This window comes from Nycticebus coucang, chromosome 13 (genome assembly GCF_027406575.1).
Source record: "Nycticebus coucang isolate mNycCou1 chromosome 13, mNycCou1.pri, whole genome shotgun sequence".
In the NCBI taxonomy this organism is placed as follows: Eukaryota; Metazoa; Chordata; class Mammalia; order Primates; family Lorisidae; genus Nycticebus; species Nycticebus coucang.
Genome location: NC_069792.1, coordinates 84,922,124 through 84,947,535, shown reverse-complemented (window position 1 = coordinate 84,947,535; position 25,412 = coordinate 84,922,124). Strand labels below are relative to the sequence as shown.

The window sequence follows — 25,412 nt, the reverse complement described above, 5'->3', positions numbered from 1 at the left end:
CAGTTACCAAGATCCTACAGTGTACCAGGCATTGTGCTATGAAAATGACATAGGCCTCGCCTCCACAAAGCTTACAGTCTAGGGAAAGAAACAGACAAGTAAATAAGCATAATAATGTATCTTTAAGGGACTCTGATAGAAGCCTCTAGACAGCAAAGTGTAAGTGCAACAGAGAAAGTCAGTGATGTGCTAGCAAATATCTCACAACCAGCTCTCCAGGGAAAAACAAAAATCTAATGTGTGGTGTTTGCCAATTTCCATAGTGTAAATACTTCCACCGAGGACTGATTTCAGTTACCAAAAGACCTCTCTTAACACAGAGTTGGAAAGACATGCACACAATTGGCTCTCACAAGCTTGCAAAGTCAGCCCCAGCTAAGGTAAACAACCACCCTGGATTCCCTGTCACTATCCAAGTTTTAGCACTGAATGACTCACATCCCAGGAAAGCCCTCAGTCCTGGGCAGTTAAAAAGCTGGCCACCTTAGCTTCACACCACTGGAAGAAAGTCCTCAGGTCCTCAGTTCTTCCCAAGAGGGTCAGGAAAGGTTTCAGAAAGGTGAGGTTTCAGCTTGTTTTTATAAGTAGATACCTTGCTGCTGTTGCCAGTGGAATCAGTGGCCACCAAGTATTTAAAACATGGTAGGTCGCCAGGCTCTCACTGGTCCTCTAAGGACTTGGAAGACACTTACAGTGCCCACCCAAGTCCTCCCTTAACTCACACCCATGGGTCCCTTGGGAATAAGACAAATCAGCAGTCAATTAGCATAGATTCTGTCAGATAAGGAAAAGTGACATTTTGCCTATGAAAATATTTGGCAATTTATCAGGCAGTCACTGTAAGTATAATGAGAACCTTGGCCATGCCACTGGCTTCCCGCCTTTTCAAAATGCTTCTGCTAAAACCCAACCCTGTGGCAGCCTGTTGTCTTTCCCTGTGGTCCCTCCTCAACTCTAAGGGAATGATGTTTTAGAAAACGGGGAACCAGAAGATTGGTATGAGATGAGGAGAGGAGAAGGAGGAAGAACCCTGAGAGCCTTTGAAGGGCAAAAAGGCCATTTCCCGTCCCTGGATCATGATAATGAAGCCTCCCTGTCCAGCACTCTCATATGGTTTTATTCTGAGATTCTTCCCGGCTGGGCGAGTGTTAGTCCCAGTTTACAAACGAGAAGCAGATAACCTGGTTCCATTTGAACCAGAAGGAGCACTGGGAGAATCTGACAACAGTTTCTCTCCTTCACACAAGGGGAGATGGCTGCCTATTGTGTCTTATAAACAGTGGCAACTGGACTTCATTGTTCATTTTCATTTAATTTTCTATTTTCTCATCGTCAAGAACATTTATTGATTCCTCAGCTATGCAGGGGTTCTTGGCTTCCCTGGTCAGTGGTAATGGTCATTGCTTACACCAAGGAGAATTCCAGCATATCCCAGGCTCTCCTGCCTCCATTTTGCTCCCACCTCCTAAACCCAGGCCACTACCTGGATCTAATCCTGGCCCTTGTTTTTGCTCTCATCAGCCTCCTGCTTATTTCGTGCCAGCTCAAACAGCAGCTCTGTTGGCTCAGTATGCTGTGAGACCTCTGCCCTCTGCTCCCCAACACTTCCTGAGGGCCCTCCTGGCGCACAGCCTGAATACCAAGCAACTACTTTCAAATATTTACTGAGCAGAGTACAGGGAGGCAGAGTCTCTGAGGAGCTGCTGTGGAAATATAAAACAAGCAGGATGCCACTCCCATTGCATTTGGATAATACTTCCAGAGTTTACAAGTGACCCGTACATCCTTGTGTCACCAGCATCCCACCTCCTACGTGCCACCACCGTGTGCTCACTGTAATCCTACCTGTGCTACTGCTTCACAAACACAACCGCATCTAAACCCCGCACAACCCCACGAGCAGGTGTCCACTTTAAAGATTAGACAACTAAGTCTCAGAGAGATGGATTAACTTGCCCAAGGGGGTATGACCAGCAAAGGGCAAAGCAGTAACGGAACGCAGTGGGTGGACTTCTATGGTACCTTTAGATTCCATCATGGATACAAGCACCCAGACCCTGAAAGCATCATGCTGTGGGCTCTGCCTGGCTTGGCCTCCCCCACCTCCACCCCTCCTGTCTGTTGCACTACATGGCTAACTCCTATTCACCTTTCTAGAATGAGCATAAGCATCAACTCCTCTATGAAGATTCTTCTTTCTCCTCTCAACTACTTGTACCCAAAGTGCTTTCTGTATCATAATGCAACTGTCAGGTGCCTATTTACATGTTTATTCCTCTAGGGCCAAGGACTGTGCTTCATAGGCCATGGTGTCCCCTCGCCTGGGTAGTGCTTAGCGCGCAATAGACCTTCAAGACGCTGTTGAAGGAAAGGAAGGGGGGAAAGAAAGGAGGAGGAAGGAGCAAAGAGGAGGAACAAGAGAAAGAAGAGGAAGGAGGGAGAGAGGGAGGAACTATTCAGAGGAGAGTCTAATTTGCCTGAGACATATTTCTTCTTAATTAACTCACATATGTCCCTTGGGACAGTCTCTTCTTATTGTCCAGTCTTGAAGCTATTCAAATGAAAATTGGATCATGAGGGCTGATGGGTACGGTCGTACTGAAGTCTGAGCGTATTTACGTCTCTGTTCTGGAAAATCCTGGTTACTATATAATAAGTGGTTATGGCTGCAAACCGAATACCTTGGCAAACTACTTCACAAACTCCATCCCCAGAGTTTGCCACAGCCAACCTGGAAGAGCATTTTTCTAGAATGTTACATTTCTATAATATAATAAGAGTTAAGATTTCCTTGAATTAGACTGGGACAGAAGGTGCTTGATCAGGAGTCTGTCTTTCCACTCTGGTCCTTCTGGCTGGGGTTATTAGAAACTGTTTACAGGAGATGACCTTCCTTGTAGGCAACTGTCATGCTGAAACAGGAAGGCATCTGAGTCATGTCAAATGCCTCTGCCCAGATGACGCAGCTTCCTGGGATCAGAGCTTCTCTATGTCTTTTCTATGCCTCCTCCCTCTAGAGAAATGGCTCATTCACTTCCTTGTATAAATGAAGGAACACAAGAGACACAGAATGTTATGTAGGCACACTAGAAGGAAGGAGAACCAAGGTGGAAAGCCCTGCATGCCTCATTCACGCAGCAGGCTGTGCCCTGGGTAGGGCGTGATGGCAATCACTGGAGAAGGGCAGTATCCCAAGGAGATGCTCACAACCTATGAGGTGTGAATTAGCATACTTGTCAAAGAAGACAGTTAGCAAGGTGTTAACAAGGCCTCCTGGACTCCACAGCCTAAATTTTAAACCACGTGAGTGCCGGTGTTAAATATGTATCTGGAACTCCAGATCCAAGCAGCAGATGACAGATGAAAAATCGATCCTTAGAGAGCCATTTATAAGGTGAAAATTCCTGAAGCAGGAAAGGATTTTGACATATTCTGCAAAGTTCATTTTTTATCTGCCTTCAACAAATATCGTTTACCTTTACTGAGCCCATGCTCCCTGCTAGGCGTCGCTGAATTCTTCCAAGAGCCTTACAAGGTAGGCACTATTATTATCCCCATTTATCATAAACACACCACAGCACAGAGAGGTTCCCTAACTTGCCCAGGGCATAGCTAAAAAGCAGGGGTGCTGGAATGCAAATCCAGCTGTGTTCTTAAATGTGAATAAGATAACTTCAATGGCCAACTATTATAAATAGTAAGTTGTTTGGGGGCATTGTGAGATATACAGAGGGTACCAAAAGTATGCATACACATTTTAAGAGATGTTATCTATGTATTAATTTTATTTATTTATTTATTTTTGCAGTTTTTGGCCGGGGCTAAGTTTGAACCCACCACCTCCGGCATATGGGGCCAGCGCCCTACCCCTTTGAGCCACAGGCGCCGCCCTATGTATTACTTTTATAAGTTGAACTAAAGTTCCATCACCGGTCATGTGTATCTAGACATACTACACACATCCATTTTCCCTGCAATCTACTTTTGGGGAATGATCTATTTTACTTCCAAAAAGATCGTTTATAATGTATACACATTTTTTTGACCGAACCAAAATATGCAGAATTAAGAGCCTCTGAGTTACATATAATACATATATACACATAGTATCTTCATATATATTTGTATCTTTCAAACTTATTAAATTTAAATACCAAAATTGTAATCTGCATAAATGTCACTTTACAAAATTTTATATTGATAAATACCAATATAAGAAAAAAAGCCAAGAGAGGGCCCAACGTGGTAGGGGAAGGGCAAACATTTGTGGAGCTCCCCATATAACCGACACCTGGAAAACTATTTCATGTAAGCTTCCAACCTGGCAAGGTAGGGACAGCCTCCACCGCCCAGATGATGAAAGGGTAGCTTAGAGGTTAATGGCCCGAGTTCATATGGCTGCTAAGGGATATGGCTACGTTTAAACCACGATTCCTGTGGGCTCAAAGTCTAGACGTCCGAATCATTTTTATTGACATTTAACATCTTGTGCTGTCTTCACCTGTTTCCTGAGTGTCAGTGCAAGTGCTGATAAAAAATGAATCGAAAGACGGCTGCAACCAAAACATAGCCAGGCGTTGTGGCGGGCACCTGCGGTCCCAGCTACTCGGGAAGCGGAGACAGGAGACTCGCTTGAGCCCAGGAGTTGGAGGTTGCTGTGAGCTGTGATGCTATGGCACTCTACCCAGGGCAACAGCTTGAGGCTCTGTCTCAAAAAAAAAATGAATTGAAAGAACACAAAACAAGCAATGTTGTAGAGAAAACAAGCAGAATACCCGTGTTTTCACCTGGAACCTCCGGAGGGTGTCTGACCCCACCCTGGGCCCCGTGTACCCATCCTGTACCTGACTCACAGACCCATTTTGTGTGGCAGGTCTGCTCAGTGGCCACAGGTTTCAAAAACTGAGTCTCCTGATTGGCAAGCAGGCTGGAGGCCCTGAGGTCAGCTGCCTTTACCGCTAACAATGAGCAACGGATGTGGAATGTCGGTTCTGTACACTCTGGAGAAAGTGGCCGGCAGCTCACAGGAACAAGCCACACGATGCCCCTTCCATCAGCGCTGGGCATCCCTGGTGAATATGTTCATTGTGGGGGCCACCCCAGCCATATAGAGGGGAAAGTGCCACACAGACTGTTTTATTTTGCTCAACATCAGATACACTGCTCTTACAAGGAAGGAACTTGGATTCTCTTCTCAAGCAGTTAGGAAGGATAACCCACATGGCTAACCATGGGTCCCACAAGGGGCCGGGGTCTGTGACTTCCCCCCGCCCTGATGATGGCTGTGCCTCTGACGTAGACCTGGCCCCACATTATTTGTTCAGCAAAAAAGAAAAAAAAAAAAAGCTCCCTTATCATCTCTATTCCTAACACGTGTTTCAACCCTCCCCCACTACACCCCAGATACCAGAGTTATTTCAGATCAAATGACAGTAGTTTATTAATTTTTACTTTTTGTTCCTGGATAAGCCAACTGGACATGTTCAGAGGATTCTTTTGTCCCATCCCTCAGCTCCCGTAACTCTATGATATTTGTATCACGAAATGACCTCATTAAACAGGAAGAGGATGAGGAGCTGGAATGTCATTTTATATCTGCCAAAGTCAGAAAGTCCTGGGTCTAGTTCTGACACCCACCCAGACATTGCCTGGCCAGCTGGTTGTAGACAAGTCTCCACATGGCCTCTGCAAGCCCTGGAAGCTTCTCTGCTCAAAGGAGAAAAGGTGCCTCTTGGCAGGAAGCAGCCCCACCAGCACTTGGCTTGGCAAGTGCCCCCTACCTGGAGCCCACCTAGGTCCCCTGGCCAGGGCCCTCAGGTAGGGCACAGCCATCCCCAGAGCTCTGTCTCCGTTTCAATGTGACAGTTGTGAAGTGGGACAGACAGGAAATGTCTCCACCAAATTCTCTGCACTGATGAGGCTAAAATGCCATCTAGAACGGCTTGTGAATTGGCCTGTTAGGAGGAGGTTTCTGCCTCCTGGGTTCCATTCTACCTCACTCCCCAAGCCCTCCATAATATTTCCCATGAAAAGCAAAGATGCCGTTTACTCATTTAAGATTGCTGCATCCACAGAACAATCTCCTTCAGAAATTGATCAAAAAGCAGGTGGGGCCCAGCACAGTGGTCACGCTTGTCATCCTAGCACTCTGGGAAGCCGAGGTGGGTGGATAGCTTGAGCTCATGAGTTCAAGACCAGCCTGAGCAAAAGCGAGATCCTGACTCTACTAAAATAGCAAAACCGAGGCAAGAGGATCACTTGAGCCCAAGAGTTGGATGTTGCTGTGAGCTGTGACGCCATAGCACTTTACCCAGGGCAACAGATTGAGACTCCGTCTCAAATAAAAAAGCAAGAGGACTTCCCAAGTGTGCAGAGCCCTGTGTTTGCTCGAATGCTCTGACAGCACCATATTGAAATTCTAATAGTGTTTGAACAAAGAGCCCTCCACCTTCATTTGTACTGAGTCCCACAAATGATGTCGCCGGTTGCCTTTGAAAGCACAGAATAGCTTTCTTATATCCCACAAAGAATTTAAACAAGGAAATGGGACGTGTGACCCCTCTGCTGTAACGTGAAGGCTTTACTCATAGAACACGAGGCCGACGGTGCACTGGGCAGCACATGAGCTTTAGCAGGCAAACCTCAAACTCCCTGCCCTGTCTGGGCCCAGGTTCCTCATGTGCAAGGCAAACTACTAATGCCGACTCTCCCCTGTGAACAATGAAGGTCTATTAATTGTCTGGCTTGTGGCAGGTGTTCAACAAATGTCAGTCTCCCTCCCGGTTTGTCTCAGGAGCCAATGCCTCAAGATGGGCCATCCCCTCACCTTCCACAAGGCCGTGGTGTGCCAGGGAGTCCTGACGATCTCTCTGCTCTAGGAGTCTATGATTCTCCATTAACCAAGGCCTAGAACTCAGCTCTGCTCCTGTCTATAGATATTGGGCCAGGATAGTGAGTGTCAAGGACAGAAACACAATTCATTTAACTTCAACAATGGAGGTGATTGTTAATTAACTGGGAAGTCCGAGGATACAAGCACTGGGGTATCTGAGGATTTATACAGTGTAATTACATCTTTCTCTCTCTCTCTCTCTCTCCTCTCTCTCTCTCTCTCGTTCCCATTAGATAGTGGACAAAATCAAAATGGCCACCCCCAGCCCTAGACTCACACTCTCTCAGGCTAGCAAGCCCACTAGAGAGAGATAATGTATCTTTTTCAATATCAACCAAGGGAAAGACTCTAAGTGACCCTGCTTCAATTTTATCCCCTCTCCTGAGTCAGTCCTTATTGGCATAATGACCATGTTGGTGACCATGGGCTGAAGCCACATGACTGGACAGCCCAGTGAGACCACATGGGAGGGGAGAGAGGCACTCCCGCACAGCAACTAGGGATGCCACGCAGATACACAACATGCCCACCAGGCCTGTGTGGCCGACTGTTTACTCCCACTAGCACCCAAGGAAATGACAGGTAGGAGAGAGGAGTGGGTGGTGCTGCCACCCAAACCAGCTTTCACTGAAGGATGTGAAATATACAAACATGTCACTCAGGAGAAGCTGCAAGAGGAAAGGCAAACAGTTGAGAAAACTTAGGGTATCTTCCAGGCTGCTGGCTGCATAACTGCAGTTAACCTCACAGCTTTGAATTTTTTGTAGTGATGCATTTATTTCCATGTTTACTTTCTGTTTATGCAAGAAATACTGGTTTTTTTTATTTTAGTGTTCATTGAAAGGTTCCTTTTAAAAATGACTAAGTAAAAACAAAGCTCACTTGAAAGAAAAATAATAAGCAAATAATAATATACACACAGGGAACTGTGAAGAAGTTAGCACATGAATTAGGCCAAGGAATGAAGTGTGGGAAAAGCTCAGCACAGTACACAATCAGGACTTTTCTCCCCAGGGAGCACTAAAAAACCAAAAACTGTGCTCCTGCTGGTTCATATAGTATCTCTGACAAGTATATGCCTCCCCTTGGCAAAAATTCAGGTCACCAAACAAATCTGTAGTAAGATGCTAGAACCCTCAGCTTCTGGCCAGAAAAGCCTATTCTTTACAAAGCTATGTTTTGTGGCAGAGGGGAAGAACCAACATTAGTACAGAGTATTATTCTTTGTTTCAGAGACAGACACACGAAGGTAGGGTTGATATGAAAATTCCTCAAAGCACAGTTAGTCAGAATGGAGAACAAAAGGGACCATACTCCTGTGACCGTCTAAGGCCAGCTGGCCCCAAGGAGTACCAGCCACCTCCCTAAGGCCAGAGTCTCCCCAGCTGATTTCCACGTGTACCCACATGTAGACTATCAGCAGGTCCCCTGTTTGGATGACTACTTGGTTATTCCAATGAGCTACCAATTTTAGCCCGAAATAATTTAAGAAAGCCTTTTCTGTCATCTCACCTCTTTGATTATTTTCTTTAGGCCAAAGCAAGAAGTCATCAGGGTTTTGATGTGGATCGAGACACCAAAAAGCTGAACAAAGCCTGCAAAGGAATGGGTATGAAAGATATGCTGTTTGCTAATTTACCATCAAAGCAGATTAGACTTGATCTCATATCCAACTGGTCCCCATGGTGCTAGGGAGACAAACCCCCCATACACTTATCTTTTGTATTCCAAGCTAACTCAAGTCAATCACTTCTAACAATCTCTTTATTAAAGTTCTAGAAATTATAATCAGACCCTATTTGGGGGATTCTATATAACAGTTAGAAGCTGGGTATTGTGACATTTAACTTGACCGTTTCAGATGGGATGTTTTATTGAATTATTCTTTTGCCTTTTGCGATACAATTCACATACCATAAAATTCACTCCTCTTCAGTGTACAAGTCAGAGTTTTAGTATATTTACAGGGCTGTGCAACCATCTTCACTAATTCCAGAAATTTTTATCTTGCCCAAAAAACCCTGTGCCCATTAGGAGCCCCTCCCTCCCTTCAGCCCCTGACAATCTCCCAGGATTGGCGCATTCTGGACCTTTCATAAAAACAGAACCATATGATATTTGGACTTTTGCATCTTTTGTGGCTCCTTTTACTTGGTATAATGTTTGATTAAAACAAATAATAGTTTTTTTACTTAGAAATAAATTAGAGGAGCTTTACTTTCCTGGTAATGGGTGTCATGATAAAATATGGCCATAAATTCTTTGTGTAACTCCAGAGCAGTGGTTCTCAACCTTTCTAATGCTGTGGCTCTTTAATGCAGTTCCTGTGGGTCTCGACTCACAGGTTGAGAACCGCTGCTCCACAGGAAACATCTTGGACCCATGGTGGAAGTTCTAAGGAGACATAGTTTGCTTTAATATAAGAAACTTATCTAACCACAGAATAGCTGCCTTGCCCAAGAATTGTTGACAAGTCCCAGGGATGGGGAAAGAGTTGGTGGGGAAGTGGAAGATGGGATTTCTACATAGTAAGTATTCTTGAATAAATCAGAGAGAGACAGAGAGAGAGGGAGAGAGAGAAAGAGGAAAGAGAAGGGAGGAGAGAGAGAAGTGGGAGGGGAAGGGAAGGAGGTAGAGAGGAAAGATGACAAACAGGTGCTTGTTTGGAGGCATCAGAGGGCCTGTTCACGTCCCGACTTGGCCAATTTCACACTCCCGGATGACACTACCAGGAGGCAGGCTCAGGCCGTGCATGAAACTGGCAGGATGTTATGGCTGAACCGGGCTCCCAGGTGCTTCCCTGGTGAGGCTTCCTGCGGCTCTCATGTGAGGTCTTGACATCTGGGAGTGGGGTGGAGACAGGAGCCCAGGTGGGTGTGGGAATGATTCAGCTGTGGCTAGTGATGAATCCCATGTTTGTAGCCACCGTACAAGTTCAGCACCTACTGGATGGCAAAATCACACAGAATTCTTGCCCCACTGTTGGAAGTGCCCACAACGTGGCAGCAAGGTAGTCCTAGTGACTGTGCAGATCACCTTCCCTACACCAGGTGCTAAGCTGGACATTGCACATACATCATTGTGTTAAATCTTCCCAACAACACTGCAAAGTTGAGTTATTATATTGACTAAACCCAGAGGTTAACTATCTTGCCCAAGTTGATAGCATTATGAAATGAGGGTGGGGCAACTGGAAATTAGGACTGTCTTAAAGAACTCTGATTGGATTGAGGTCTAGGATCCCACCCTCTATTGATAACCACAAGCTGAACCACAATTGCATTGTTGGAAAAGTTTGTCTGCAAGAACATGCTCCCGCCTCACTGATGTACCAGCCTCGCCAGGGTGGATTTAAATACTCAGGGCCACACCATCCAAGAGCCATAAAGGCGAGCCATACAGATGATGTTAAATGTTTTAGAAGCCAAATTTTAAAGGAAGAATAAACAGGTAAAATTTATTATTTTAATAATGTGTTTTAGTCAACTCGATTTTGCATCAGAGTATTACCTCATTAGGTAATCAACATAAAAACCATTAATGAGATATTGTAAAATATCCTATATACTCCCCACCCACTCATCACCTACTCAAGTGAAAATAATAATGCCACACCTTAAAAATGACACAAAACTTGCAGACTTCTTCATTTGGGGGTATTTTTAATTTCTTTTGTGGGGGCACCCATGAATTCTTGGTGACTTAAGGCCCTGAGCAACCCAGAACAGCCACCCCCGTTCCCTGCCATGAAGGGTCAGCCCTTCCAAGAAGGGCTCTGTCCCCTCTGCTGTCTCCACCTGGCTTCCAGGCCCTCCGTCACCAGACTAGGCCCCACCTGCCTCTTGTTGGATTGTTCTAGCAAGGTCCTACTGGAGAGAAAGTCTTAATCCTGAGTCTACTCTCTAAAATGTAAAAGCATGTTTGCCATTCTCCCGCACTGTCACTGAAACAGGCTCTTTGAGGTAAAAAGATTATCTGGTTGTCCACAGCTTCTGGTCATCAGGGGATCCTGCTATCTTGTTAATAGGCAGATTCTGAATTAGCATGTGGGGGGAGGGGCTGAGATTTTTGCATTTTCAATAGGCTTCCAGGTAATGCTGTTGTTGTAGATCCCAGGACCACCCTTTAGGGGCAAGGTCAGGGCCATCTGAGACAAGTGGAGGTTAAGCAACCCTGTACAAGCCACAGAGAGGGAGGACCAGACTTGAACTCAGATCGTGACTGTCGGCCCAGGCATGGGCATGAACTTCAGCCCTTGTTCTGCCCCTTATTGGTGCCATGACCTTAGTGTTCTCATCTGCAAAATGGGGCTAATAATGTCTCTTTGCAAGGAGGCGACACTGAGCCCAGGACCTCGTGGCCCTCGTTATATGCTGATCTCCTCCTGCTCAATAGTATCCACCATCCCCGCACAACCAGTTAGATGAGCTGAGCGATGCATAGGCCCACCCGGTCCTCTATTGCTCAGGCTGGACTGAGCTGAACGGTGGGGGCCTTCAGAAGATACATTCACCCAGAATCTCTGAATGTGAACTGATTTGGAAAGGTCTTTGCAGATGTAATTTAATTAAGGGTCCTGAGAAGCCATCACCCTGGATTACCTTGGTGGGCCCCAAATCCAATGACAAGCGTCTTCAGGAGAAAGGGGGAGAATGACGCACAGAGGAGACCACGTGGAGACAGAGCAGAGATCAAAGCCTCGCAATGAACCGAAGGACACCCAGGGTCACTGGCAGCTCGCTGAGGCTGGAAGAGGCAAGGGACAGATTCTGCCCCAGATGGCTTCTGGGGAGGAGTGTGGCCCTGCAGACAGGCGACTTCAGACCCTCAGCTCCAGAACTGTCAGGGAACGGATTGCTTTGTTTTATGCCACCGGGATTGTGGTAATTGATACAGCCACCTTAGGAAGTTAAGACACAGGACAAGGGACACGTAATGATGTAGGCAGGCAAAATTGTCCCCCATTTATTACTTCATCTAGGGGGGACTGGGCAGCCCAGTGGTGTCACCAGAGCAGGAGCTGCAGCCTCCAGGGTTCTGTGAAAGGCGGGCTGGTGCTGGGAAGGCTGAGTCTGGTGCAGGCCTGGATCACTTGTCTGTCACACAGGCTTGGGGGCCATCAAACCCCGTGGCTTCCATCCTGCTGAAACATGGCTCAGTATCTTCCCAGAAAGTTGCTGGGAAAGCAAACCAAGGGGGGTGGCAGACATTGCCCGAGGCTGACTGTCACCTGGTTCTGACCTCTGCTGGGTAATTACAGTGTTCAACCCACAGTCAGGCTCAAGGTTCCTTCTTTTCTCATTTTTTCAGTCTTTCCCAGAACCACTGGGGACTGGCCCCAGTGCCTCCAACCATTGTAAATGTTCACAGGCAATCGTTCAGCAGCGCTGACTGCTGATATGACACACGTATTGTGAAATGTAGAGTGAGGTCACCGTTCAGTAAAGCGCTTCGTGGTCAGGAGTGGAAACGGCTCCTGGATAATCCCGAGACTTGGACTCAGAGGCCTTGGAGGGGAATCTAGTTTCATTTCCATGCCCTCCTCCCGCCTCCCAGCTGTTGCTGGGCCATCCCTTGGCTGCTTTGCTCTCTGGTGTCTCTCTTTGTCTAAAGCAGGGGTCCTTGAACTTTTTAAACAGGGGGCCAGTTCACTGTCCCTCAGACGGTTGGAGGGCTGAACTAAAAAAAAAACTGTGAACAAATTCCTATGCACACTGCATGTATTTTGAAGTAAAAAAACAAAACGGGAACAAATACAATCACACAGCCTCATGTGGCCCGCAGGCCGTAGTTTGAGGACCCCTGGTCTAAAGCATTTTGGGAAGGATAACCTCAAAAACATTAACTTTTAAATATTAACTCTGTCTTCCCGGTTATCTAGAGGTGGGTTGCACATGGCATCAGAGTAGAAAGGATGTTTTTTACCAGTCCTTGCTATGTACAGCCCATCTGACCATCACATGCACCTTCACCAGTGCAGAGAAAAAGTTCTCCATGAGAATGGGCAAACTTCTAGCCATTCATCCAGCCATTCATTCATTCACATATGCATGCGGTTAATCATTTATACATTCAGCAAATCATCTGAGAAACAGAACAGTGAACAAAACACTGTGCACCTAATGGAACTTGCCATGTGTCTGGCAGAGAAGGGAAGAACAGGCAGTGTGAGGGACACAGGGAAGGAGCTGTTCTGTCTAGAACAGTCTGGTGAGCTGAGTCCTGAAGATGTAGGAGTGAAGGTGAGGACTGGAGATAAAGGTGCTCCAGTGGAGGGAACAGCAAAGACCCAGAGGTGAGAAAGAAAGTGGTGTTTGCTCCTGGAGCCACAAAGTATTTATAAAGTAGGTGGAAAGGGGCCCTGGAAAGGATAAGTAGGCAGGACAAGAATTAGAAAGGCAAGTGGGAGCTGCTTCTGCCACCTGCCAGGACCTGGGCTGGGATGCCAAGGCCCTCAATGGGGGCAGGTGCAGCCCAAGTGGAAATAAGGGGCAGGTGCAAGAGATAGTTACAAGAAACAGAAATCTCTTTGGGGTGAGATTTCTGGAACTCAGAAGTCTAAAAAATGTGTCATAATAACATCACAGAGTAAGTAATTGGATACATATGACAGAGGGGACGCTTCAGGTGGAAGTGAGGAGGGGCAGCATCAGTAACAGCACTGGAACCAAACCAGAATGAGGCTGCTTGCGGAAGTGAGCTAGCCTAGAATTTGCTACTGGAACCAAACAGCTGCATCTTCCCAGAATGATAGAGGTGGAAATACTCCTTGAGATTACACAAACAGTTCAAGGACGCAAAGCTAGTGGCCATGCCAGGACCAAAAGGCAGCTCTCCACCCCCTGCTCAGGCCTCTTGCTATGTTCCCATTCTGTCTTTGCAAAGATGGCTCTGAGGGCTGGTGCCCGTGTCAAGGCAAGGGCAAAACACCTCAAGTTTTTGCCAGTTCCTCTTTCTTCTCTTCCCCATCTCCCGCGAGGTCCCCTCATCTCTGTCCTACCTCCATGGCTTGGATTGTTCCTCCTCCTAATCTTCCCTTCAAAATAAATCCAAAGGTAGCGCCCCTGTCCCTTCAGGGTCCTGCCCTCTCAGCTGGGTAGCTGCCCCGTTCTGGGCTCACCTGCCTGCTGACCAGGGCCAGGCAGCAGCCAGTGGCCCTGTAACAACACACACTACCCTTTAGGGAGCACTCTGGGTGTCCATCCTGCAGTGCGATATGGTCGCTGCAGAGATCCTAGACATACACAAACACAGCCTGCTCGGAAGATCAGAGGAAGCAGAAACTTAACCCTTCAAAAGTTTGCAAAATCCCTTGGTCTACTCCACACGTGGCCGAGACAAAGTGAGTGAGCCTGTGTCAGTGTGTGTAGAGAGCAGCTCAAACCCAAACTCAGGAAGTCTCAACAGCACTGTACAGGACTCTGATCTGATTCCAAGTGTCATGAGGAATCACCGAAGGCATTTAAATTACAGCATGAAATGAGGGCAGGCGTGCTTCCGAGGTGGACTGTGGAGTCACAGCTGAGCTTCGGGAAGACTAAACACACTCAGGGTCTATGGGGCCCCAGCAACAGGAATGAAGAGGGGCAGGTGAAAGAGTTGCTGTGTAGTGAGACACATGGACTTGGTGGCGTTGGGAAGGAAGGGAGACAGAAAGTGGGACCTCAACTGTAACTTCGGATTTCCCAGTTTGGGTGATGCCATGCCCTGAGCTGCAGGAACAGGCTGGGGAGTGGATTTACGGATACACAAAACGAGTTCAGTTTTAGCTACACTGGAAGTTGAAATGCCTGCGGAGATCCCAAGCTCCAGGAACTGGAAACAAGATCTGAATTCAAAGGGAAGATTAGGGCTGGAGGTGCTGATCTGGGTTCCTCACCATTCCATGGTCACCTGGAGGAGGAGTGACAGCGACTAGAACGGAGACCTGAAATGGACTTTACAGGGCGGGTGAAAGAAAAGGCCAGTCGAGGATGCTGGGAGGAAGGTGGTGGGGAGGTGGGAGGAAGAACCAGGAGAACAGGCGGAAAGCGTGAAGACAGGTGTCTCACACAGAGAATGCCCAACAAGTGCAAATGCTGCAGATCAGCCAGGCACACACAGGAACTGAGAGCAGGTGCCGAGGTGTGCCTCTATCTCCCCATCTGAAAATGAGAATTTGGACTAGGTGGCCTCCCATGGCCTGCCATGGTTGCTGAGAGCTTTGCTCAGGTCCCAGCACGCCGCATCACTGTGTGAGCAGATTGTGGAAGGGTGGCCTCGGCCAGGGCCCCTGTGGATGTGAGGCAGTGCGGGCACACAGACCCCAGTGCCCCAGGTCTCCCAGGTGCACTCTCAGAGCCGCCACGGACCCCTACCTGCATCCCCTCATCTCATCCTCACAATAGCCTCAGATAACGTTACTCTCATCTTGGCGGTGGGAAAACCAGGGCTTTAAAGGGAAATAACTTGCTCAGCATCATATAGTCTGTACAGGGCCGAGCCATGGTTTGAGTCTGGTCTGAAGAAATCTAATTTAGGGATTGATGGGTAAATGGTCTTTCTCATCCCCACACTGGCAATACCTGGGTCATCTTTAGCATCCTATTACTGTGTTCAAACCAGGATATCCCTTCCTTTCTTACTCATTATAGGTTTCAGTACTGGTCAAATTGCAATGAGCATGGAACTCTTTGAGCAGCAGGGAAAAAACTCTTTTTAAAAAGGGCATTACTCACGGGCGTAATCAGACTTTAAAGGGACAACCAATCTTCATGGTCCCAATTAGGACTTTTCTCCTGAGACAAATTTAGGTGGGATTGATATTGCAGCTATTGGGGCCTATATTACAATCTCATCCACTCGCTCATAAGTAACTGGATGCCAAGGAATAGGCCATCCTTTTACTTTTAGTGTTTTTTTGTTTGTTTGTTTGTGACAGAGTCTCAAGCTGTTGCCCTGGGTAGAGTGCTGTGGCATCACAGCTCACAGCAACCTCAAACTCTTGGGCTTAAGCGATCCTCTTGCCTCAAACTCCCAAGTAGCTGGGATTACAGGCACCCGCCACAATGCCCGGCTATTTTTTCTTGCAGTTGTCATTGTTGGTTTGCTGGCCCGGACTGGGTTCGAACCCACCACCTTCAGTATATGTGGCTGGTGCCATAGCCTACTTTTAGTGTTTCAAAGCAGTTTTATTGAGATTTAAACCATATGTCATGTAACGTGTACGATTCTCAATGGATTTTAGTATATTCACAGATAGGTACAACTGTCACCATAGTCAGTTTTAGAACATTTTCATCACCTCCAAAAAATAAAAATAAAAAAACATGTCCCATATTGTCCCTTAGTTGTCACCCCACACACCCTAGCCACAAGTCTACTTTCTACCTCTAGAGGTGCCCCCATCCTGAACTTTCATGTGAACAGAATCATATATGTGGCCTGCCATGACTGGTTTTTCATGATTTATCTATATGACAGCATTTATCAGTATTTTCTTTCTTTTTTTTTCTGGCCAAATAACATTCCATTGTATGGATACCCTACATTTTCCTTAACCACTCATCTGTTGATGGACAATCGGGGTGGTTTCCACCTTTGGACAGCCATGGATAATGCTGCTACAAACACTCGTGGGCAAGTTTTGTGTGGATGTATGTTTTCGTTTCTCTGTTAAAGAACAGGCCATCCCTGCTCCTTCCTCTTTCTACCACAATGCCTGGCACTGTGCTCTGTGCTCCATGAGGCCTCAGGGACATTTATCTGAGAGAGTGAAAAGAACACAGTTTTTAGCACAAAGCTCAAGGCTCTATTTTGTTCTGGGGAAACATCTGACCACCTTTGAGGTGCGAGTTCTGCCTATCTCAGATTTGACTAACATAAACCTCCATCTTGTTTCTTTCTTTTTTTTTCCTCCTGAAGCATTTTCTTTTTTGTAGTTTTTGGCTGGGGCTGGGTTTGAACCCGCCACCTCCGGTATATGGGGCCGGCGCCCTACTTCTTTAAGCCATAGGCGCCACCCTGAAGCATTTTTTTTTATTTCAGAATGTTAGGGGGTTGTTTGTTTACATACTTTGCTTTGGTACAGATTGAATTAAATTTATACACATTAAGTATGCCCCTCACCCAGCTAGTGTACAATCTACCCAGGAGCTGTGAATTCACCCATCCCCTTCTCCACCCTCCTCCCAGCCTGGTTTTCATTGAGATTTACTTCCATATACGCACTGAAGTATTGATCGATGAGTTCTAATTTGGTATTACGTACAATACCAAATTTGTTTATTTCTCCACTCTTGTGATGGTTCACTTAGAAGAATGGTTTTCAGTTCCCTCTAGGTGGTCCCCAAACCTTTACTCCTTCAACAGCGACATTGTCTAGATTGCCATATATTTTTACCGCTAAGTAGTTCTCCATAGTATGCATACACCACATTGCATTAATCCATTCATGTATTGGTAAGCACTTGGGTTGTTTTCACATCTTTGCAATCGTGAATTTTGCTGCTATAAACATTCCAGCACAGGTGTCTTTTTTATATAGTAGCCTTTTTTCCTTGGCATAGACATGCAGCAGTTTGATTGCCGGGTCAAATGGTAGGTCTACTTCAAGTTCTTTGCGGTATCGCCATACAAAGTTCCATAGAGGTTGCACTAGCTTGCAGTCCCTCCAATGGTATATAAAAGTTCTGTTCTTTGCCTCCATCTTGTCTCATGTTCACTTTGGCTTTGTTTCTTTCTCCTGCACTTCAGGAACTGATGAAGCAACCATCATTGAAATCCTATCAAGCAGGACATCCGATGAGAGGCAACAAATAAAGCAAAAGTACAAGGCGACATATGGCAAGGTGATCCCAGGGGTCCCGGCAATCATGCTCACAGCCCTTGCTTTGATCTTCTCTGCTTCCTCGGTGTTCCCAAGGCAGCAAGAATATCTGTACAGCTTTGTTGACTAAGCCAGGAGAAAAACAGAAACAACCACTTAAAATCTTTCATTGACTTCAGAAAAACTGAAGTTGTTTTGTGAACTTAATAGCTCGTAATCAATACTCTTAACTCATTATTTTTTGAATTGATGTCATTTTTCTCTTAAGCCCTTAGCCATTTTTTCCACTCAAATTGGACTAATTCCACATATAACAGATAGGCTAGTGATTGGGAAAAAATCAGTTTCCACAGGTGGGTCTTTACACAGGAATTTTTTATTTATTTATCCATCTTCAAGAATGATATATTCTTCATAAGAGATTATTATAGAAAGCTAAGAAATAACCCCTCTGTTTCATCAAGAATCAACACCTTTTCTCCTTTCTTTATATTTTTTCTTTTCCTTTATTATTTTTGTTGATGATGCCATAACGTATTGAATGCTTCAAGTCTGAGTTAGGCTCTTCTCCTCCTCCTCCTCTTTCTCTTCCTCTTCTTTGAGACAGGGTCTTGCTCTGTTGCCCAGGCTGGAGTGCAGTGTCACAATCACAACTCACTGTAATCTGGAACTCCGAAGCTCAAGTGATCCTCCTGCCTCAGCCTCCAGAGTAACTGGGACTATATACTCCCATTTGTACTATTTTTAAAGATACAGTCCCACTCTTTTGCCCAGCTTTGTCTTGAATTCCTGGCCTCAAACCATTTTCCCCCCTCAGCCTCCCAAAGTACCATGATTACAGGCATGAGCCAATGGGCCCAACCCTGTTTCTTTATTAATACATGATGAGTTTTGGCACCTGTGGCTCAAGCAGCTAAGGTGCCAACCACATACACCTGAGCTGGTGGGTTCGAATCCAGCCCAGGCCCACCAAACAATGATGGCTGCAACCAAAAAATAGCGGGGCATTGTGCCAGGCACCTGTAGTCCCAGCTACTTGGGAAGCGGAGGCAGGAGAATCACTTGAGCCCAGGAGTTGGAGGTTGCTGTGAGATGTGATGCAAGAGCACTCTACTGAGGGCAACAGCTTGAGGCTCTGTCTCAAAAACAAACAAACGAAAAAAAAAAAAAATATATATATATATAATGAATACAACTTAACCTGTTCTTTTTTTTTCTTTTTGGCCAGGGCTCAGTTTGAACCTGCCACCTCCAGCATATGGGGCTGGTCCCCTACTCCTTTGAGCCTCAGGCACTGCCCACTTAACCTTTCCTTAATGTCATTAGAATTATCATTATGCTAAATGAATGTCCATTATTTTTCTGTATTCATCCATACTTATAAAACCTTTACTGCTTCAATTGCTATATGTGCAGATAGAGTGAGAAAGATGGTTTTTCTTACTTATTTGACGCTGGGCAGGGAACAATTTTCTTAGGCCTTGCTCTCCTCACTTATAGAACAAAGATATTCACTTACTTCCCTCCTCATGTTGCAGGAAGAATCAAACAAGATAGTGCCAGCACATCCCAATGAAGGAAATCTGTGATAGCCATGATTATTTCCATTTTACAAACAGGAAAAGTAAAGCTCATGTGTCTAAATGACTTATGTAAAATCATGCACTTAATTTAAAAAAGAGAGAACCACGATTCACGTCGCATCTTCTGGTCTTCAAGGCCAGTGTGTCCATTCCTGGAGGACCCAGTGCCAAGAAGGGGGCTATTCCCTCACACACTAAATGGCACAGATGGGTGTGCTTTTCTAGTTTTTCTGCTTCTCTCCTCATTATCGGGCTTGTCATTTTGATGAAAATAAGTGAATCTTCGGTTCAACTGCATTCAATTGAATGAAATGAAGTTGAATTTCCATCCCTGTCCACGTGCCTAATTCTAGCAGCCTCCCAAGTCATATGTCTATATCCACCCTGCCAACGGGGAAAGTCAGACGCAAGGCTTTTTAATCTTTTGTCTAAAATAAGAGTAAATGGGTTTGAAGCGAGGGCCTAGGGGATCTGCTAAAAATAAAGTGGGCTGTTCCAGCACAGAGCTTTGAGGTGCCTTCGCCTCCCAGTCATTTGCTTACTTTCTGGTTCTCAACTGTGTTGCAGAGAGCGGAGACTGTCAAAGAGATGGTCTAGAATCCCAACATCACAAAGCTAGAAGATGCTAAAGATTATCACATCTAAGTCCCCATGTCAGCTGAGCTCCAAAGAGAACACCTATCTCATGGTCACAGAGCAAGTTAGCAGGAAAACCAGGAACAGAGCCAAGATATCCTGGGAGCTTGCTCCTCTGCCCAAAGCGAGCGTAAACACACCAGGATTGGCTGTTGTGCTTGTGGCTTGTATGCTGTAAGAGTAGACAGCTGGTATTTCTCTTCTCCGCAGTTCTGTATAGGCCCACCTGGTCTGAAAAACCATCTCCAGTTTGGGGATAGATCCACACCCCAGTGCGCTGACCACAGGCTGCCTTCAAGGTACAGCGATAGACACAGCAGCTGCCTTCAGGGGGAGCATAATGTTACAGCTCCGTTTGGGGACTGCAGATCCCAGGGCCTCAGACAGAAACCTTCTGAGTTTTCTCCCAGGCCAACCCCCAAAGGCTCATTTGAGAAGCTGATTGGCCTCCTCTCACAAAATTCCTTTCAGACCAGGATTAAAATAATCAGCCTTTATTGAATATTTAAGTGTGTCAGGCTCTATGCTCTGTGTTCACATGGATCGTCGTGTTTAATTCTCCCAACAACCCTGTGAGAGAAGTCTTATTGTTATTTCTAGTTTTTAGAGAAGGAAACTGACAGTTAGTAAAATCATCTTCATTTCCAAGGTCACAAAGCTACTGTGGCCGTGTTCTTAGCCGCCAGGCCCACCCTATGCTGTAGCTTGGGGCCTCGAAATGCCAGCTGGTGCATGAAGGTCTTCATTTAGGTGGGGGTATTGACACCTCTAGTTAGACTGATGCCCTGATATCTTCCCTGTTGAACCATCTCATCAGAGGAGAGAGGTGGGAGAGGGTAGGCAGCTCATATGCAATAAGAGGCCACTCAAAAAAAAAGATGCAGGCAGGCACTTGTCAAAATGAGGTGCCGGAAAGAATTCCATCTATTTCCCCTCCCACCTGCCTGAGTTCTTCCTTACCTGTGTTTCTTCCAGGATTTAACAAGATAACTGAAGTGACTATGTAAGCAGCCAGTTTTCCTAGGACAATCCTGGCTTATTCCTGCTGTCCCCCCTGTACTAACCGTGCCCCCTTTTACTCTCAAAAGCATCTCAATTTGGATGACTAATTACCTGGTCCCCTAAGAGATAAGAAAACCTGCATTTTAGCCAAATGTTTGAAGGTAACCCTTCCATCTCTGATGGTCAGGAAATAGGAATGATGCCCACATCTGTCCTAGAAGCTTTACAGAGGATCTTGAAGGCTATCTGAGAAAGCTCTCTCTGAACCCTAACATGTTCTGCAGATGCTGTGATTGTGATTCATCTTTGTGGCCTCCAGTCCTAAGCAGGGGAGCTCTTCTGTGCCTCTCTGCCAGCTTTGGGTGGGAACGGGTGGGCAGCCAGGACCAGGTGCCTGGCTCACTCCCTGTGTGTCCACGGCAGCTGTACTGCTGACTCTGAGCCATTGCAGTAGTGGGAATAGAACTTGTCCCTCTCCTGGCCCGAGCCATTCCCAGTCACAGCTCTCACTGTCTTCCTATAGGCCCTGGAGGAGGTGTTGAAGAGTGAGCTTAGTGGAAACTTTGAGAAGACAGCCTTGGCCCTTCTGGACCGCCCCAGCGAGTACGCCGCCCGGCAGCTGCAGAAAGCTATGAAGGGTCTGGGCACGGATGAGTCTGTGCTCATTGAGGTCCTGTGCACAAGAACCAACAAGGTCAGTCCCAGCCAAGCCCCCAGGGAGCATCTACGCACCATCAGAGATGGTCACAGCCCCCAGAAAGAGGACTGCTTCCCACCAACCTACCCGTGGGGTTAACAAGCGTCTGGGCAGACATGTGTCTGTCTGGTCCCCCGGGGGAGGTACATCTTTTCCAGTCTTCTGGAGGTCAGTGTCAGTGTTGCTGCCCCTGGCTAGACAGAATGGATCCTTCCAGTAGAGCTGTATCATCCCTGCTTCTGTTCTTCTAAACCAAAGCACAGTTTTTATGCACAGGAGGCATGGTTCCGCTTTACCTGCCCTCCGACCCCAGCCTGACTTTGTGGTTCTCTGGCATGAATAATGCAATAAGTCATCTAAGAATGTTTGTGTCACTCCTTGGCCGTGCCTGTCATCCCGCATAAAGTACAAAAAAAGACCATAAGAAAGCAGGGAGGTGGGTGGTGCTGGGGATCTTGGGGAACACCCTCTGTGGCTGCCAGCACTGCCCTGGGGATTCTGTGTCCTTTCAGCAGACATCTCCCTATCCCTCGGGAACATGCCCCAACTGTTAGAGCTGAGAAGAGCACTTATTAGGGCCCCAGTGGAAGTCCATTCAGCTCCAGGAGCCAAGAGGGCCGAGGAATTCATCAAGAGTAAAGAGGGTCCACAAATCTCAAAAGAGACCCTCTCCCTGGTAGGCTGTGGAAGCCCAGTGAGGAACCTACCAGAAAAACCCAACCTTCTTGGGCCTTCCTGGTAGAAAGAGGAGCAGTGGTTGGAGCAGACAGCAAGGCAAAACTGAAACAGCTCTGACACCAAAATGGCACAGGAAGCCCTGCACGACCGCCTAGTTCACTCTATAGGGCCATTTCTCTTAAAGCTCTGCCTGGATCCGAGCCACAGCCACAACCCTTTTCCTGAGCATCCCTGGACTTGTTTTTCCCCATGTGATAATAAAAGGATCACACACCTTCCACCCTCAGCATCGACTGACCCACCCCCCAGGTAGTGAGGAGGCAAATGTCAGTGCAGTCAGCACCTGCCTTTGAGAATAGGTTAATTTCAATTATTTTTTGGACATCTTACTTGACCATAGCTTTTCTTGGTCTTAGCCCAGTTTAAGACCCTAACTTCAACAAACAAGCAAGATCTTTCTTTTAATCAAATAGATCAGAGGAGGAGAACCAGCAGGGAACACGTGCCAGGTTCAAGCAGATCCTGGCGGTGGGTGGGAAAGAGGAAGGGGAGGGAGCTGCGCAAACACGGGTGGTCTGCCACCCGCCACCTGGCCTTCCCCACCCTCCAGCCATCAGAGCACAGCACCAGGCTCCTCACCTCCTGTTCCCTGCTACCTCTTCCCTCTTGCCAGCTGCTGACTGCCATTTTAACCAGTTTGCAGGCCATGCTGTGAGGAAAAGCCTGTCTTTAAAGACAGAGTCTCCTTCCATCACCCAGGCTGGAGCACGGATCACTATAACCTCCAATTCCTGGGCTTAAGTGATCCTCTTGCCTCCGCTTCCTGAGTAGCTGGGACTATAGGCAGTGAGCCACCATGCCCGGCTAATTTTCTTTTTTAATTTTTGTAAAGACAAAGTCTTGCTATATTGCCCAGGCTGGTCTCAAACAGCAGGGCTCAAGTGATCCCCCCACTATCAGCATCTGAAAATGCTGGGGTTGTAGGCATGAGCCACTACACCCCTGGAAAAGCCTGCTCTGGTATGCTGCTGGTTCAAGTGTAAACTGAGGCAGTTCCTGGGGTGGTCCACTTGGCAAAAGACATTGAGATATAAAGCAGTTTCTCTGAGTCCCTACCCCGGGGAGAAACCTGCACTCTTGCACACAGCAAGTGATTTCACTGAATGAAGCCTTATTTGAAGGAGAGAAACACCGAAAGTAACCAGAACATCCATCAGTCGGAGGCTGGCTAAGTAGACTGTGGCTTATTGTAGGTAACATTGTTTGCCTCTTTAGAAAACAGCAGGTGACTTTCTCTGTACAAGCATAGCTGGATCTCCAGGACACCATTATTGAAAGAAAAAAAAATAAGTCAAAGAATGATATAGTATTCCACTTCCTAAACCCATACACAAATCAATTCTGTATCTTTTCCTTAGAACATATGTAAGTATGCAAATGCAAAGAAAAATACTTGGGGAGATACAAACGGAACTTGCGTAAGCAATGTTTGCAGAGAGAGGGTTCCTCTATGCCTCCAGGCCTGTGCCCTGACCCACAAGAATGACCGTCCCTAGCGGACGTCACAAAAACATCCTGTGTGAGACACAGACTCCTGCCTCTTTTCTCTGTATGTCTCTGTGTTGTTAATTGAAACCCCACCTTGGACTATTAAATGTTTTTTATTAACTTCCATAGGAAATCATCGCCATTAAGGAGGCCTACCAAAGACGTAAGTGACCTTTCATTCTGGCTCTGAATAAAGTATATTTCTTTCAAAATAACTGTGGAAAACTAAATAGCCTGCTTTCTTCCCTCCTGTTTTCTTCCTCAAAAGTATTTGAAAGGAGCCTTGAATCAGATGTTAAAGATGACACAAATGGAAACCTTAAAAAAATTCTGGTGTCTCTGCTACAGGTAAGAGTGAAGAGGTCTCACCCAAAGGCAGTGTAAACAAACATTTCCTTCTTTTATTCAAAATGTCCTATTGGCCCAGCTTTATCAGCCCAGCTATTGTGAAATTGTTCCACTGGGATTTCTCCCATCATAACAATATACCTAGTCATTTGCAGCTTACAATCCCTTTTTGTTAACGAATTAGCTCATTGGGCATCACCTCTTTATTTTGCCAATGAGGAAACTTAGGCCTCAAGAGGGTGGGTAACCTGCCCACATTCACACAATCAGTAAGACACAGCCCAACTCTTATTTCCAGGATTCAGCCCAGGTCTAGGCCTGCAAGAATAACTGCAAGGAACTTGGCCAGGAAATCAGGGCTTTCAGAATTGGCCCTGCTAGGATGTAGTCTCCCAGGGCCCAGACAGACGGCATCACACCCATATTAATGAGCTTTGTGCATTTCCTCTGCTGTGCTCCTCCCCATGTGGGTAGACTGACAGCAGAGAGCAGAATAGCTTTTGTCTTGCTGCATAACAAATTGCCACAACCTTAGCAGCTTGAAACAACATAGATCTAGTGTGCAGTGTCCCAAATGTTGCTCCTAATGTCTATATACAATGGGAAAATAAAAAATTGTAGCTAAATGCACCTTTATTTATAAGAAACTCATTACAAAATTTCACAAAATATTTACAAAATATTCTCTATGGGGTAGCCACCTCTTTGTAAAATTAGGCAAATGCCCGATGTCCCTGTTTTCTTGCTGTCAACGACCACCACCCACAGCTCCCTGCCAAGCCCCCCCCCACCATGGACAAATCACAGTATAGCTGTTTGGTTTCTTCTAGGTCAGCCAGAGCTCAGCTCTCTGACTTCTTCCATCTCTGACCTTTTAAGAGCTCACCCAGTTAGGTCAGGCCCACCCAGGATCATTTCCCTTTGGATGAACTCAACTGATTAGGATCCTGAATTACATCTGAACAAATTCCCTTTGCCACAGAATATGATGTGATCACAGGCATTACGAATCATCACATTCATAGGTTTCACCCACACTTATGGGAAGGGGATTATGCAAGGATGTGGGTCATTGGGCCATCCTAGAATTCCACCTACCACAAAGGGCCTAAGTTAGAGATCCAGGACCAACCCTCAGGTTCTTTATCATTGGGACCCTGAGTGAGGAAATGGGATATTTTGAAACAAAGACTGCCTGCTTTCCAATGAACTCACTGTAGG

The 25,412-nt window shown here is 46.3% G+C and overlaps 1 protein-coding gene across 2 annotated transcripts in view; it reads left to right on the top strand.

The window, feature by feature from the left end:
• The window catches only part of ANXA13 (annexin A13), a 52,184-nt gene that overhangs the window by 12,245 nt on the left and 14,527 nt on the right, over positions 1 to 25,412 (top strand). For both annotated transcript variants that reach the window (XM_053558777.1, XM_053558778.1), the window contains 5 exons: positions 8,426 to 8,501; positions 17,627 to 17,721; positions 21,444 to 21,614; positions 23,973 to 24,006; positions 24,112 to 24,191. In XM_053558777.1, coding sequence (XP_053414752.1) covers positions 8,426 to 8,501; positions 17,627 to 17,721; positions 21,444 to 21,614; positions 23,973 to 24,006; positions 24,112 to 24,191 — 456 coding nt within the window. The remainder of the gene's footprint in view (positions 1 to 8,425; positions 8,502 to 17,626; positions 17,722 to 21,443; positions 21,615 to 23,972; positions 24,007 to 24,111; positions 24,192 to 25,412) is intronic.